The sequence below is a fragment of the Scyliorhinus canicula genome, chromosome 9 (genome assembly GCF_902713615.1).
Source record: "Scyliorhinus canicula chromosome 9, sScyCan1.1, whole genome shotgun sequence".
In the NCBI taxonomy this organism is placed as follows: Eukaryota; Metazoa; Chordata; class Chondrichthyes; order Carcharhiniformes; family Scyliorhinidae; genus Scyliorhinus; species Scyliorhinus canicula.
Window position 1 is genome coordinate 98,889,132 of NC_052154.1, and position 14,354 is coordinate 98,903,485.

At 51.9% G+C, this 14,354-nt stretch overlaps 1 protein-coding gene across 1 annotated transcript in view; it reads right to left on the reverse strand.

The window, feature by feature from the left end:
* Positions 1-14,354, reverse strand: part of slc39a13 (solute carrier family 39 member 13) — a 101,164-nt gene that overhangs the window by 13,097 nt on the left and 73,713 nt on the right. The window contains exon 8 of the mRNA XM_038807326.1: positions 3,751-3,883. Within this exon, the coding sequence (XP_038663254.1) occupies positions 3,751-3,883 (133 nt within the window). The remainder of the gene's footprint in view (positions 1-3,750; positions 3,884-14,354) is intronic.

Below are 14,354 nucleotides of genomic sequence, written 5' to 3' on the forward strand. Positions count from 1 at the left end.
CCCCCCCCCCCCCCCCCCCCCCCCCCCCCCCCCCCCATCCTAATATTCAATGCCATCCAATCCCCCAAAGAGTACCATGAATGGCACCCATGAATTGTAGACACTGCCCCCCAACCGCCCCTCCCAGACTCCCCCCTCCACTTCCTCTTGTAAACTCCTCCCCCCCAACCTCAGCTCCTTTAAATGGGGTACTTGATGGCAGTGCTGGAGAAGTTTGGGATTGGACCACAATTTGTGGACTGGGTAAAGCTACTATATAAGAAGCCGAGGGCGAGTGTCCGCACATCAGCTCGGGATACTTTTCTCTCCACCGTGGGACTAGGCAGGGATATCTTGTGTCCCCGCTGCTGTTTGCACTCGCGATTGAGTTGTTGGCCATTGCGTTAAGTTCGGGGGTATGGAAAGGGATACTGCTGCTGGGGGGGGGGGGGGGGGGGGAAGAGAGCTTAGGGTGTCCTTATATGCCAATGACTTGTTGAAATGAAATGAAATGAAAAATGAAAATCGCTTATTGTAACGAGTAGGCTTCAATGAAGTTACTGTGAAAAGCCCCTAGTCGCCACATTCCGGTGCCTGTTCGGGGAGGCTATTACGGGAATCGAACCGTGCTGCTGGCCTGCTTTCAAAGCCAGCCATTTAGCCCAGTGTGCTAAACAGCCCCTGTTATACATAGAACATAGAACAGTACAGCACAGAACAGGCCTTTCGGCCCTCAATGTTGTGCCGAACAATGATCACCCTACTTTAAACCCACGTAACCCGTATACCCGTAACCCAACAATCCCCCCATTAACCTTACACTACGGGCAATTTAGCATGGCCAATCCACCTAACCCGCACATCTTTGGACTGTGGGAGGAAACCGGAGCACCCGGAGGAAACCCACGCACACACAGGGAGGACGTGCAGACTCCACACAGACAGTGACCCAGCCGGGAATCGAACCTGGGACCCTGGAGCTGTGAAGCATTGATGCTAACCACCATGCTACCGTGAGGCCCCGAACACACATGTTGGAACCAAGTGTGTCGATCGAAGGAATATTGGAGCTGCTTCGGGTGTTTGGGTCTTTCTCGCGGTTCAAATTAAATCTAGACAAGAGTGAGTCTATTGTGGTGTCTCAGCCGGGGGTGGTGGAGCTGCTATTCCGTAGGGCGTGGACACACTTTAGATACCAGGGGGTGCAGGATGCTCATGATTGGGGGGGGGGGGGCTCTGTAGGTACAACATTTCCCATTTGGTGGGGAGGGTGAAAGCTGATCTGGCAAGGTGGGATGGTCTCCCTCGGTCACTGACGGGTTGGGTACAGGCGGTTAAAATGAATATGTTGCCGCTATTTCTGTTTATTTTCAAATGCTGTCGATTTTCCTGCCAATGCCATTTTTTAGAGAGATTGAAGGTATGATTACCTCGTTCATATGGGGAGGGAAGGTAGCCAAAGTTAGAAAGGTGGTACGACAGAGGGGAAGGCAAGCAGGGGGAAACCTGATGTATTATTACTGGGCGGCGAATGTGGAGAAGGTGAGGAGCTGGGTCAGAGGGGTTGATTCCCAGTGGGTCAGAATGGAGGAGAGTTTGTGAAGGGGGTCGGGATTGAAGCCGCTAGAAACATCGGCGCTACCGACGGCCCCGGGGAGATACTCAGAGAGTCCGGTAGTAATAGCTTTGTTGAGAATTTGGAAGCAGTTTCGTCGACACCTCGGGTTGGGAGCAGGGTCAAGAGAAATGTCGATTTGGGGGAACCACAGATTTGAGCCAGGGAAGTGGGATAGACATTTTCCGAGATGGGAGGAGAAGGGGATTAAGACACTATAAGATTTGTTTCTTGGGGGTCGGTTTGCAGGATTGAAGGAGCGGGAGCGAAGTATGGGCTGGAGCACACCTCACAAGGGCGAGGATTATCCGGCTCTTTGAGGGGTAGAAGAGATGTGTGAACCTTGCGCGGCGGGCCATATTCGCGATGTCAGACCACCGGGGTTGGAAACGGGTGCTGAGGCAGATGTTGTAGCCTTTGCCTCGTTGATCCTGTTGGGATGGAGCTCAATCTCTCCACCCTGTGCCCTGGCGTGGCGGGGACCTGCTGGAATTCTTAACTCTTGAGAAGGTTACGTTTGAACTGAGGAGAAGGATGGAGGGGTTCTATAATTCATAGGCATTATTCATTGTGCACTTTCAAGAATTGGATTACATCGAACATTGAGGGTGGGAGGGTTGGGGGAGGGGAACTGTGTGTTAATGGTGACTATGGGTGATTCCTGATTCCTTTTTGTTATTTGTTTATGTTTGCTGCTGTTTGGGGGGAGGATGGGATTGTTGTTGTTGATATGGGGATTGAAATTGTAGTCGTTACTGCTTGTTTATTGTTGGTGGGTGTAAATTTGGGAGAAAATGTGAAAAGGAGAAAAAAATATTAAAGAAAAAGAAATTACACGTTTTGGCCTCAATTACTTTCTGTGATAGCGAATTCGACAAATTTACCACTCTGGGTGAAGAAATTTATCCTCACTTTGGTCCTAAAAGGTGCCCTTATCTTCAAAGTATGACCCTTATTTCTGGACTTCCCCAGCATCAGGAACATTTTTTCTGAATCTAACCTGTTTAATCCTGTTAGAATTTTATAAGTTTCTTTGAGATCCTCTCTCACTCTTCTAAACCGCAATGAATATAATCCATTCGTTAGTCGATTCGCTAATCGATTTAGTATCTCCTCATATGATAATCCTAGGAATCGGCCTGGGAAACCTTTGCTGCACTCCCTCCATAACAAGAACATCCTTCCTCAGATAAGGACACCAAAACTGCACTCAGTATTCCTAGTGTAGCCTCACCAATGCCCTATACAATTGCAGTAAAACATCCCTATTCATATACTCAAATTCTTTTGCTATGAAGGCCAACATACCATTTGTCTTCTTTACTGCCTGCTGTACCTGCACCCTTACTTTGTGCCTGATACACGAGGACACCAAGGTCTCGCTGAGTATCCACCTCTCTCAATTTACACTCAAATAATAATGTCTTCCTATTTTTGCTACCGAAGAGTATAACCTCACATTTACCCATGTTTTACTGCATCTGCCAAACATATGCCCACTCACTCAGCCTGTCCAAAACACGCTGAAGGATCTCTGCATCCTCCTCACAGCTCACCCTCCCACCTAACTTTGTATCTTCTGCAAATTTGGAGATACTAAATTTAGTTCCCTCATCCAAATCATTAATAGAAAATGTGAAGTTGGGGCACTAGCACCGATTTCTGTGGTACCCCACTCGCCACTGCCTGCCAATTGAAAAAGACCCATTCATTCCAGCTTTTTGCTTCCTGTCACCTTTCTATCCATCTCAGGACACTACACACAATCTCATGCACTTTAACTTTATGTAGTAAAGTACGTGGAGGCAAAGTTAGCCAGGGGTAGTGGGTTTGTGAAGGTGAGGCAACCCGGGGAAACTTTGAGTGGGGGAGGGATCGCCAGGGGGGATTAGTGGGTGGATGGGGGTAAGGAGATGGAGTTGGGAGGTTGGATGATTCGAAACGGAATGGGGAAAACAGAAAACGATTGGAGAATGTGAGCAGGGGGAGATTGGGGAGAGTGTAAAATCGAGCGAGAGAGCAGAGATGGAGCAAACAGCTCAACGTTGGGCCGTGTTTGAGACGCAAACAAAATTAAGAATAATGAGATTGTCTCTCTTTCATCTCCCCACAGCATTGCCATGTTTCTCACTGACACCAAGCAGGTGAAGCAGTACCTGCTCCTTCTGGAGACTGTGCACACATGGCGAAGCAGGCCCCAAGCACCCCTCCAAAGGCAGTTGTCAGCTGCATTTTTGCTGCACTCCATCGATCGAATCCTGCCCTGAGTAGGATGGCAAAGTCTCCGATCTAGGGGTTAAACAGTGAAGTAGTCAGTCAGGCCAAGTTCAGTCAGATTCAGTTTTCAGAGTGGAAATCCAAAATTCTGCCCCTGAATCTTTGTTTTTTAAACAAACATTTTATTAAGATGGTTTTATAACAAAAAAAGTACAAACACAAATGTAAACATAGTCAGTGCGTAACACACCCCCTCCATCTTTCACTGTTCCCGCCTAAGCCAAATAAAAATAACCTAACTTCCCCTGCCCCCCCTTACTCTCTAACCCCCCGCCACCCCCCCAATTGAATCTGCTGACAGTTTAGTTTTCCCCGAAGAAGTTGATAAACGGCTGCCACCTCCGCACGAACCCGAACATTGATCCTCTCAGGGCAAACTTAATTTTCTCAAGCCTCAGAAACCCAGCCATATCGCTAACCCAAACCCCTGATTTCAAGGGCTTCAAGTCCCTCCACGCTAATAAGATCCGTCTCCGGGCTACCAAGGAGGCAATGGCCAAAACGTTGGCTTCTCTCGCCCTCTGGATTTCCGGGTCATCCAACACTCCAAAAATCGCCACCTCTGGAGTCGGTGCCACCCTCGTCTTTAATACCGTGGACATGACATCCGCAAACCCCTGCCAGAATGCTCTAAGCTTCGGACATGTCCAAAACATGTGGCCATAATTTGCGGGCCCTCCTGCACACCTCACACACCTGTCTTCCACCCCAAAAAACTTACTCATCCGGGCCACCGTCATGTGTGCCCGGTGAACCACCTTGAATTGTATGAGGCTGAGCCTGGCACATGATGAGATTGCGTTGACTCTGCTCAGAGCATCCTCCCACAGACCCGCCTCTAACTCCCCGCCCAGATCATCTTCCCATTTATGCTTTAGCTCACCAATCTGGGTTTCCTCCCATTCCATAAGTTCTTTATAGATTTCCGATACCTTCCCCTTCCCCACTCCCATTCTAGAGACTACCTTGTTCTGTATCCCCTGCGGCGGTAGAAGCGGAAAGGTCGAGACCTGCCTTCGCGCAAAATCCCTCACCTGCCGATATCGAAACCCATTCCCTCTCTGCAATTCAAACTCCTCTTTCAGATTCTCCAAATAGGGAAAGCTCCTATCAATAAACAGATCTCCCAGCCTCTCAATCCCTGCTCTCTGCCGCTTCCAACCACCCCCATCCATCCATCCTCCCCGGGACAAACCGGTGATTACCACAAATTGGAGTCGATGCTCCCTCCACTCCCATATGCTTCCGCCACTGCCCCTAAACTCTCAGAGCCGCCACGACCATTGGGCTTGTGGACTAGCGGGCTGGCGAGAATGGCAGAGGAGCTGTTACCAATGCCCTTATACTCGTCCCCTTAAATAAGGCCGCCTCTACCCGCTCCCACACCCGGCTCCTCCCCCACTGCCCACTTCCTGATCATGGCTATATTTGCCACCCAGTAGTAGTCCCTAAAGTTCGGCAATACCAACCCTCCCTCCCCCTCGGTTCCGCTCCAGCAGCATTCTTTACTCACGGGGTTTTACCTGCCCACACAAGCCCAGAGATCACCCTATTCACCCGCTTAAAAAAGGCCTTTGGTATAAAAATAGGGAGGCACTGGAAAACAAACATAAATCTCGGGAGAACCGTCATTTTTACGGTCTGTACCCTCCCTGCCAGTGACAGCGGGAGTATGTTCCACCTCCGAAAGTCCTCCTTCATTTGCTCAACTAACCGGGCCACATTTAATTCACGCACCTACACCCATCCCCGTGCCACCTGGATACCCAAGCACTGAAAACTCCCTCCCACCACTTGAAACGGCAACGCCCCAGTCTCAGGGCTAGAAGGCTGGGAACAGACGAAGCCTGTGTGGAATATAAGGAAAGTAGGAAGGAACTTAAGCAAGGAGTCAGGAGGGCTAGAAGGGGTCATGAAAAGCCATTGGCAAATAGGGTTAAGGAAAATCCCAAGGCTTTTTACACGTACATAAAAAGCAAGAGGGTAGCCAGGGAAAGGGTTGGCCCACTGAAGGATAGGCAAGGGAATCTATGTGTGGAGCCAGAGGAAATGGACGAGGTACTAAATGAATACTTTGCATCAGTATTCACCAAAGAGAAGGAATTGGTGGATGTTGAGTCTAGAGAAGGGCGTGTAGATAGCCTGGGTCACATTGAGATCCAAAAGGTTGAGGTGTTGGGCGTCTTGAAAAATATTAAGGTAGATAAGTCCCCAAGGCCTGATGGGATCACCCCAGAATACTGAAGGAGGCTAGAGAGGAAATTGCTGAGGCCTTGACAAAAATCTTTGGATCCTCACTGTCTTCAGGTGATGTCCCGGAGGACTGGAGAATAGCCAATGGTGTTCCTTTGTTTAAGAAGGGTAGCATGGATAATCCAGGGAACTACAGGCCGGTGAGCCTTACGTCAGTGGTAGGGAAATTACTGGAGAGAATTCTTCGAGACAGGATCTACTCCCATTTGGAAGCAAATGGACGTATTAGTGAGAGGCAGCATGTTTTTGCGAAGGGGAGGTCGTGTCTCACTATTGATAGAGTTTTTCGAAGAGGTCACAAAGATGATTGATGCAGGTAGGGCAGTGGATGTTGTCTATATGGACTTCAGTAAGGCCTTTGACAAGGTCCCTCATGGTAGACTGGTACAAAAGGTGAAGTCACACGGGATCAGGGGTGAGCTGACAAGGTGGATACAAAACTGGCTGGGTCACAGAAGGCAGAGAGTAGCAATGGAAGGGTGCTTTTCTAATTTGAGGGCTGTGACTAGTGGTGTTCCGCAGGGATCGGTGCTGGGACCTTTGCTGTTCGTAGTATATATAAATGATTTGGAGGAAAATGTAACTGGTCTGATTAGTAAGTTTGCAGACGACACAAAGGTTGGTGGAATTGCGGATAGCGATGAGGACTGTCAGAGGATACAGCAGGATTTAGATAGTCTGAAGACTTGGGTGGAGAGATGGCAGATGGAGTTTAATCCGGACAAATGTGAGGTAATGCATTTTGGAAGGTCTAATGCAGGTAGGGAATATACAGTGAATGGTAGAACTCGAAAGAGTATTGAAAGTCAGACAGATCTAGGTGTACAGGTCCACAGGTCACTGAAAGTGGCAATACAGGTGGAGAAGGCAGTCAAGAAGGCATACGGCATTCTTGCCTTCATTGGCCGGGGCATTGAGTATAAGAATTGGCAAGTCATGTTGCAGCTGTATAGAACCTTCGTTTGGCCACACTTGGGAGTATAGTGTTCCATTCTGGTCGCCACACTACCAGAAGGATGTGGAGGCTTTAGAGAGGGTGCAGAAGAGATTTACCAGGATGTTGCCTGGTATGGAGGGCATTAGCTATGAGGAGCGGTTGAATAAACTCAGTTTGTTCTCACTGGTACGACGTAGGGTGAGGGGTGACCTGATAGAGGTCTACAAAATCGCTGCCGGATGAGGTGGTGGAAGCAGGGACGATAGTGACACTTAAGGGGCACCTTGATAAGTACAGGAATAGGATGGGAATAGAGGGATACGGACCCAGGAAGTGTAGAAAATTGTAGTTTAGTCGGGCAGCATGGTCGGCACGGGCTTGGAGGGCCGAAGGGCCTGTTCCTGTGCTGTACTTTTCTTTGTTCTTTGTTCAACTCCTGCCCCCTCGCCTGGATTACAAAAACCTCGCTCTTACCCATGTTCAATTTGTACCCCAAGAACCGGCCAAATTCCCTTAAGATCCACATAATCTCTCCCACCCCCCCTAACGGGTCAGAAATATACAGGTATATTTGGCGTCAACATTCAGTAGGGAGATTGGCCTGTATGACCCGCATTGGTCTGGGTCCTTCCCCCGCTACAGGATCCAAGAGTCAAAATCCTGTGACATTGTTGGGGGAAGAACACCCCACTCCCTTGCCTCATTAAATGCCCTCATTAGCAGCGGGCCCACCATCCCTGAAAACCTCTTGTAAAATTCCACTGGGTAGCCGTCTGGTAATGGGGCCTTGCCCGACTGCATGGCCTCCAATCCCTTTACTACTTCTACAATCCTGATTGGAACTTCCAACCCCTTCCTCCACCTTCGGAGACTCCAACTCTTCGAAAAACTGCCTCATCCCCTCCACCCCAGCTGACAGTTCCGACGCATACAGCCAATTGCAAAACTCCTTGAACACCCCATTAACCCCCGCTGTTTCGAAGACCATGTTTCCCCCTCTATCCTTCACTCTTCCCATCTCCCTGGCCGCCTCCCTTCTCCTGAGCTGGTGTGCTAGCATCCTACTGGCCTTCTCACCATACTGATATATAGCCCCTCTCACATTCCTCAACTGTCCCACTGCCTTCCCTTTAGATATCAGACCAAACTCAGCTTCTGCCGCTCTTTCAATCGCCCCTCCTCCGGGGCTTCCGAAAATCTTCTATCCTCCTGGAGTATCTCCATAACCAGTCTATCCATATCTGCCCGCTCCTCCTTCTCCCTATCAGCCCATACCGAAATCAGCTTCCCCCTAACTACTGCCTTCAGTGCCTCCCTTTCGGCTGCCGCCGAAACCTCCTCCATGTCATTTATCTCCAAATAATTTTGGATGGCCTCCTTCACCCGCTGCACACCCCCTCATCCGCAAACAGTCCTACATTCAATCTCCATTGCAAGCGCTGATCCCCCTCCTTGCTCACCTGTAAATCCACCCAGTGTGGGGCATGGTCTGACACAACAATTGCCGAATACCCCACCGCTCATATATATCCGAAACATAACAATCCCCAACAAACAAGAAGAAAATCCCACCCACCATCCCCCATGAAGAATAAAGTTCACCCGCATAGAAAACTGAGCAACGGCCCAAAAATTGGTACAAAAACAATACACAGAATCCAAAGAGAAATAAATTTTGCAGCATAGGTACCGAATTACTCGCCCCCAAGTTCAATGTCCTCCATCACCTGTCAGTCCCCTGCCCTGAACAAAGTTCATCGCCTCACCCGGCGATCCGAAATAACGTTCTTGGCCCTCGTAAGTAACCCACAAACGACCTGGGTACAACATGCTGAACTTAACCCCCTTCTTGAAGAGGGCTGATTTAACTTTCTAGAAGCTCCCTTCTTTTGGCCAGATCCACACCCAAGTCCTGGTAAATACGCAGCTCTTTATCTTCCCATTTACAGTTCCTTGTCTGCCTGGCCCACCTCAAGATCTGTTCCCTGTCACAAACTGGTAAATTCGTACCACCATCGCCCTCGGCAGCTCATTCATCCGCGGCTTCCTCATAAGCGCTCTGTCCATTTCCAAGGGCTGAGTAAACACACCGTCCCCCAGCAGCTTCTTGAATATACGCGCCACATATGTCCCTGCGTCCGATCCCTCGCTGACCTCTGGGAGGCCAACAATCCTCAGGTTCTGCATCAGTGACCTGTTCTACAGATCCTCCACCTTCTCCTGCAGCCTTTTCCCCAAATCCGCCACCATCGCGGTTAGCTGGTCCTCGTGCTCAGCCACCATCTCTTCCACCTTCTGGATCACCTGGCCCTGGGCATCCAATCTTTGCTCACCTGGTCAATTCCCGACTTAATCGGGTGCATGTATTTTGTCTTTGCTTAACAAAGCTTTCCTGGAGGAATTCCCCCAGCTGCACCATTGACCACTGGGCCGATAATCCCAGTCCGTGAACCTCCGCCATGTTTTCCTGTGCTGCGGGACTCCGCTCCCTTCCTTGCCCAACGATCTCTCCTTTTCAGACCACTTCTGGTCCACGAATCCATGTGGTGGAGACAGGGTCAATGCTGAGAGTGTGGTGGAAACAGTGTCAATGCTGAGAGTGTGGTGGAGACAGGGTCAATACCGAGAGTGCGGTGGGGACAGGGTCAATGCTGAGAGTGTGGTGGAAACAGTGTCAATACCGAGAGTGCGGTGGAGACAGGGTCAATGCCGAGAGTGTGGTGGAGACAGGGTCAATGCTGAGTATGGTGGAGACAGGGTCAATGCTGAGAGTGTGGTGGAGACGGGGTCAATGCTGAGGGTGTGGTGGAGACGGGGTCAATACTGAGAGTGTGGTGGAGACAGTGTCAATGCTGAGAGTGTGGTGGAGACAGGGTCAATGCTGAGAGTGTGGTGGAGACAGGGTCAATGCTGAGTATGGTGGAGACAGGGTCAATGCTGAGCGTGTGGTGGAGACGGGGTCAATGCTGAGGGTGTGGTGGAGACGGGGTCAATACTGAGAGTGTGGTGGAGACAGTGTCAATGCTGAGAGTGTGGTGGAGACGGGGTCAATGCTGAGAGTGTGGTGGAGACAGTGTCAATGCTGAGAGTGTGGTGGAGACGGGGTCAATGCTGAGAGTGTGGTGGAGACAGTGTCAATGCTGAGAGTGTGGTGGAGACAGTGTCAATGCTGAGAGTGTGGTGGGGACAGGGTCAATGCTGAGAGTGTGGTGGAGACAGGGTCAATGCTGAGAGTGTGGTGGAGACAGGGTCAATGCTGAGAGTGTGGTGGAGACAGGGTCAATGCTGAGAGTGTGGTGGAGACAGGGTCAATGCTGAGAGTGTGGTGGAGACAGGGTCAATGCTGAGAGTTTGGTGGAGACGGGGTCAATGCGGAGTGTGTGGTGGAGACAGGGTCAATGCTGAGAGTGTGGTGGAGACAGGGTCAGTGCTGAGAGTGTGGTGGAGACAGGGTCAATGCTGAGAGTGTGGTGGAGACAGGGTCAATGCTGAGAGTGTGGTGGGGACAGGGTCAATGCTGAGAGTGTGGTGGAGACAGGGTCAATGCTGAGAGTGTGGTGGAGACGGGGTCAATGCTGAGAGTGTGGTGGAGACGGGGTCAATGCTGAGAGTGTGGTGGAGACAGTGTCAATGCTGAGAGTGTGGTGGAGACGGGGTCAATGCTGAGAGTGTGGTGGAGACAGTGTCAATGCTGAGAGTGTGGTGGAGACAGTGTCAATGCTGAGAGTGTGGTGGAGACAGGGTCAATACCGAGAGTGCGGTGGAGACAGGGTCAATGCTGAGAGTGTGGTGGAGACAGGGTCAATGCTGAGTATGGTGGAGACAGGGTCAATGCTGAGAGTGTGGTGGAGACAGTGTCAATGCTGAGAGTGTGGTGGAGACAGGGTCAATGCTGAGAGTGTGGTGGAGACAGGGTCAATACCGAGAGTGTGGTGGAGACAGGGTCAATGCTGAGAGTGTGGTGGAGACGGGGTCAATGCTGAGAGTGTGGTGGAGACGGGGTCAATGCTGAGAGTGTGGTGGAGACAGTGTCAATGCTGAGAGTGTGGTGGAGACGGGGTCAATGCTGAGAGTGTGGTGGAGACAGTGTCAATGCTGAGAGTGTGGTGGAGACAGTGTCAATGCTGAGAGTGTGGTGGAAACAGTGTCAATGCTGAGAGTGTGGTGGAGACAGGGTCAATACCGAGAGTGTGGTGGAGACAGGGTCAATGCTGAGCGTGTGGTGGAGACGGGGTCAATGCTGAGAGTGTGGTGGAGACGGGGTCAATGCTGAGAGTGTGGTGGAGACAGGGTCAATGCTGAGGGTGTGGTGGAGACGGGGTCAATACTGAGAGTGTGGTGGAGACAGTGTCAATGCTGAGAGTGTGGTGGAGACGGGGTCAATGCTGAGAGTGTGGTGGAGACAGTGTCAATGCTGAGAGTGTGGTGGAGACGGGGTCAATGCTGAGAGTGTGGTGGAGACAGGGTCAATGCTGAGAGTGTGGTGGAGACAGGGTCAATGCTGAGTGTGTGGTGGAGACGGGGTCAATGCTGAGAGTGTGGTGGAGACAGTGTCAATGCTGAGAGTGTGGTGGAGACGGGGTCAATGCTGAGTGTGCGGTGGAGACAGGGTCAATACCGAGAGTGCGGTGGAGACAGGGTCAATGCAGAGAGTGTGGTGGAGACAGGGTCAATGCTGAGAGTGTGGTGGAGACGGGGTCAATGCTGAGAGTGTGGTGGAGACAGGGTCAATGCTGAGAGTGTGGTGGAGACGGGGTCAATGCTGAGAGTGTGGTGGAGACGGGGTCAATGCTGAGAGTGTGGTGGAGACGGGGTCAGTGCTGAGAGTGTGCTGGAGACAGGGTCAATGCTGAGAGTGTGGTGGTGACAGGGTCAATGCTGAGAGTGTGGTGGAGACGGGGTCAATGCTGAGAGTGTGGTGGAGACAGGGTCAATGCTGAGAGTGTGGTGGAGACAGGGTCAATGCTGAGAGTGTGGTGGAGACAGGGTCAATGCTGAGAGTGTGGTGGAGACAGGGTCAATGCTGAGAGTGTGGTGGAGACAGGGTCAATGCTGAGAGTGTGGTGGAGACAGGGTCAATGCTGAGAGTGTGGTGGAGACAGGGTCAATGCTGAGAGTGTGGTGGAGACGGGGTCAATGCTGAGAGTGTGGTGGAGACAGTGTCAATGCTGAGAGTGTGGTGGAGACGGGGTCAATGCTGAGAGTGTGGTGGAGACAGGGTCAATGCTGAGAGTGTGGTGGAGACAGGGTCAATGCTGAGTGTGTGGTGGAGACGGGGTCAATGCTGAGAGTGTGGTGGAGACAGTGTCAATGCTGAGAGTGTGGTGGAGACGGGGTCAATGCTGAGTGTGCGGTGGAGACAGGGTCAATACCGAGAGTGCGGTGGAGCCAGGGTCAATGCAGAGAGTGTGGTGGAGACAGGGTCAATGCTGAGAGTGTGGTGGAGACGGGGTCAATGCTGAGAGTGTGGTGGAGACAGGGTCAATGCTGAGAGTGTGGTGGAGACGGGGTCAATGCTGAGAGTGTGGTGGAGACGGGGTCAATGCTGAGAGTGTGGTGGAGACGGGGTCAGTGCTGAGAGTGTGCTGGAGACAGGGTCAATGCTGAGAGTGTGGTGGTGACAGGGTCAATGCTGAGAGTGTGGTGGAGACGGGGTCAATGCTGAGAGTGTGGTGGAGACAGGGTCAATGCTGAGAGTGTGGTGGAGACAGGGTCAATGCTGAGAGTGTGGTGGAGACAGGGTCAATGCTGAGAGTGTGGTGGAGACAGGGTCAATGCTGAGAGTGTGGTGGAGACAGGGTCAATGCTGAGAGTGTGGTGGAGACAGGGTCAATGCTGAGAGTGTGGTGGAGACAGGGTCAATGCTGAGAGTGTGGTGGAGATGGGGTCAATGCTGAGAGTGTGGTGGAGACAGGGACAATGCTGAGTGTTTGGTGGAGATGGGGTCAATGCTGAGTGTGGTGGAGACTGGGTCAATGCTGAGTGTTTGGTGGAGATGGGGTCAATGCTGAGAGTGTGGTGGAGACAGGGTCAATGCTGAGAGTGTGGTGGAGACGGGGTCAATGCTGAGAGTGTGGTGGAGACAGGGTCAATGCTGAGTGTGGTGGAGACAGGGTCAATACTGAGAGTGTGGTGGAGACAGGGTCAATGCTGAGAGTGTTGTGGAGACAGGGTCAGTACTGAGAGTGTTGAACTGCTGCCTCACGGTGCCGAGGTCCCAGGTTCGATCCCGGCTCTGGGTCACTGTCCGTGTTTATGTGGGTCTCGCCACCAGAACCCAAAGTTGTGCAGCTGGGTGGATTGACCACGCTAAATTGCCTCTTAATTGGAAAAAAAGAATTGTGCACTCTTAATTTTCAAAAAAAATTACTCAGAGTGTGGTGGAGTCAGACCCAATTTTTTTTTAGGGGATTGGTGAAAGGAAATGCAGGGCTAAGTGTTGATCACTCGGGAGTGGGACCAGCTGATTTGCTCTTACACAGGGCCAGCATAGACACAATGGGCGGGATTCTCCCACGATTGGCGGGGTGGCCCGTACCGTCGCCAAGAGCGGTGTGAACAACTCCGGCGTCAGGCCGCCCGGAAGTTATGGAATCCTCCGCACATCCAGGGGATGGGCCACGCTGGAGAGGTTGGCGCGAGTTGGCGCATGCGCAAGACTGCCGGCGTGTTCTAGCGCATGCCCAGGGTGTTTTTTCTCCGCGCCGGCTATGGCAGAGCCATACAGAAGCCGGTGCGGATGGAAAGAGTGCCCCCACGGCGCAGACCCGCCCGCAGATCGGTGGGCCCTGATCGCGGGCCAGGTCACCCTGCCCCCACCCCCCTCCCCCCGAGGCCGGATCCCCCCCCCAGGACTCCGCAAGCCACCCTCCAATCCAGATCCAGTCGGGATGGACCATGCCTATTTCACGCTGGCAGAACTGGCCGAAAACGGGTGGCTGCTCGGCCCATCAGGGCCCGGAGAATTGCCAGGGGGCCACTGCCAACTGTCCCTGACCGGCGTGACACGATCCCCGCCCCACCCGAAAACTGGCGCCGGAGAATTTGGCAGCCGCCGTTGGGACGGGATTCACGCCGCCTCCCCCCCCCCCCCCCCGGCAATTCTCTGACCCGACCGGGAGTGGGGGGGGGGGGGGGGGGGGTGGAGAATCCCACACAATGGGTTGAATAGTGTTCTTCTGTGCTGTAAGCATTCTATGAGTATGGCAGGCACTTTCTTAACTGTGTGTGCAATGGGGCTGTCTGCCTTTCCACCTGCCCAACCCAAAGTAGTATTTTTTTGGAATGGAAGAG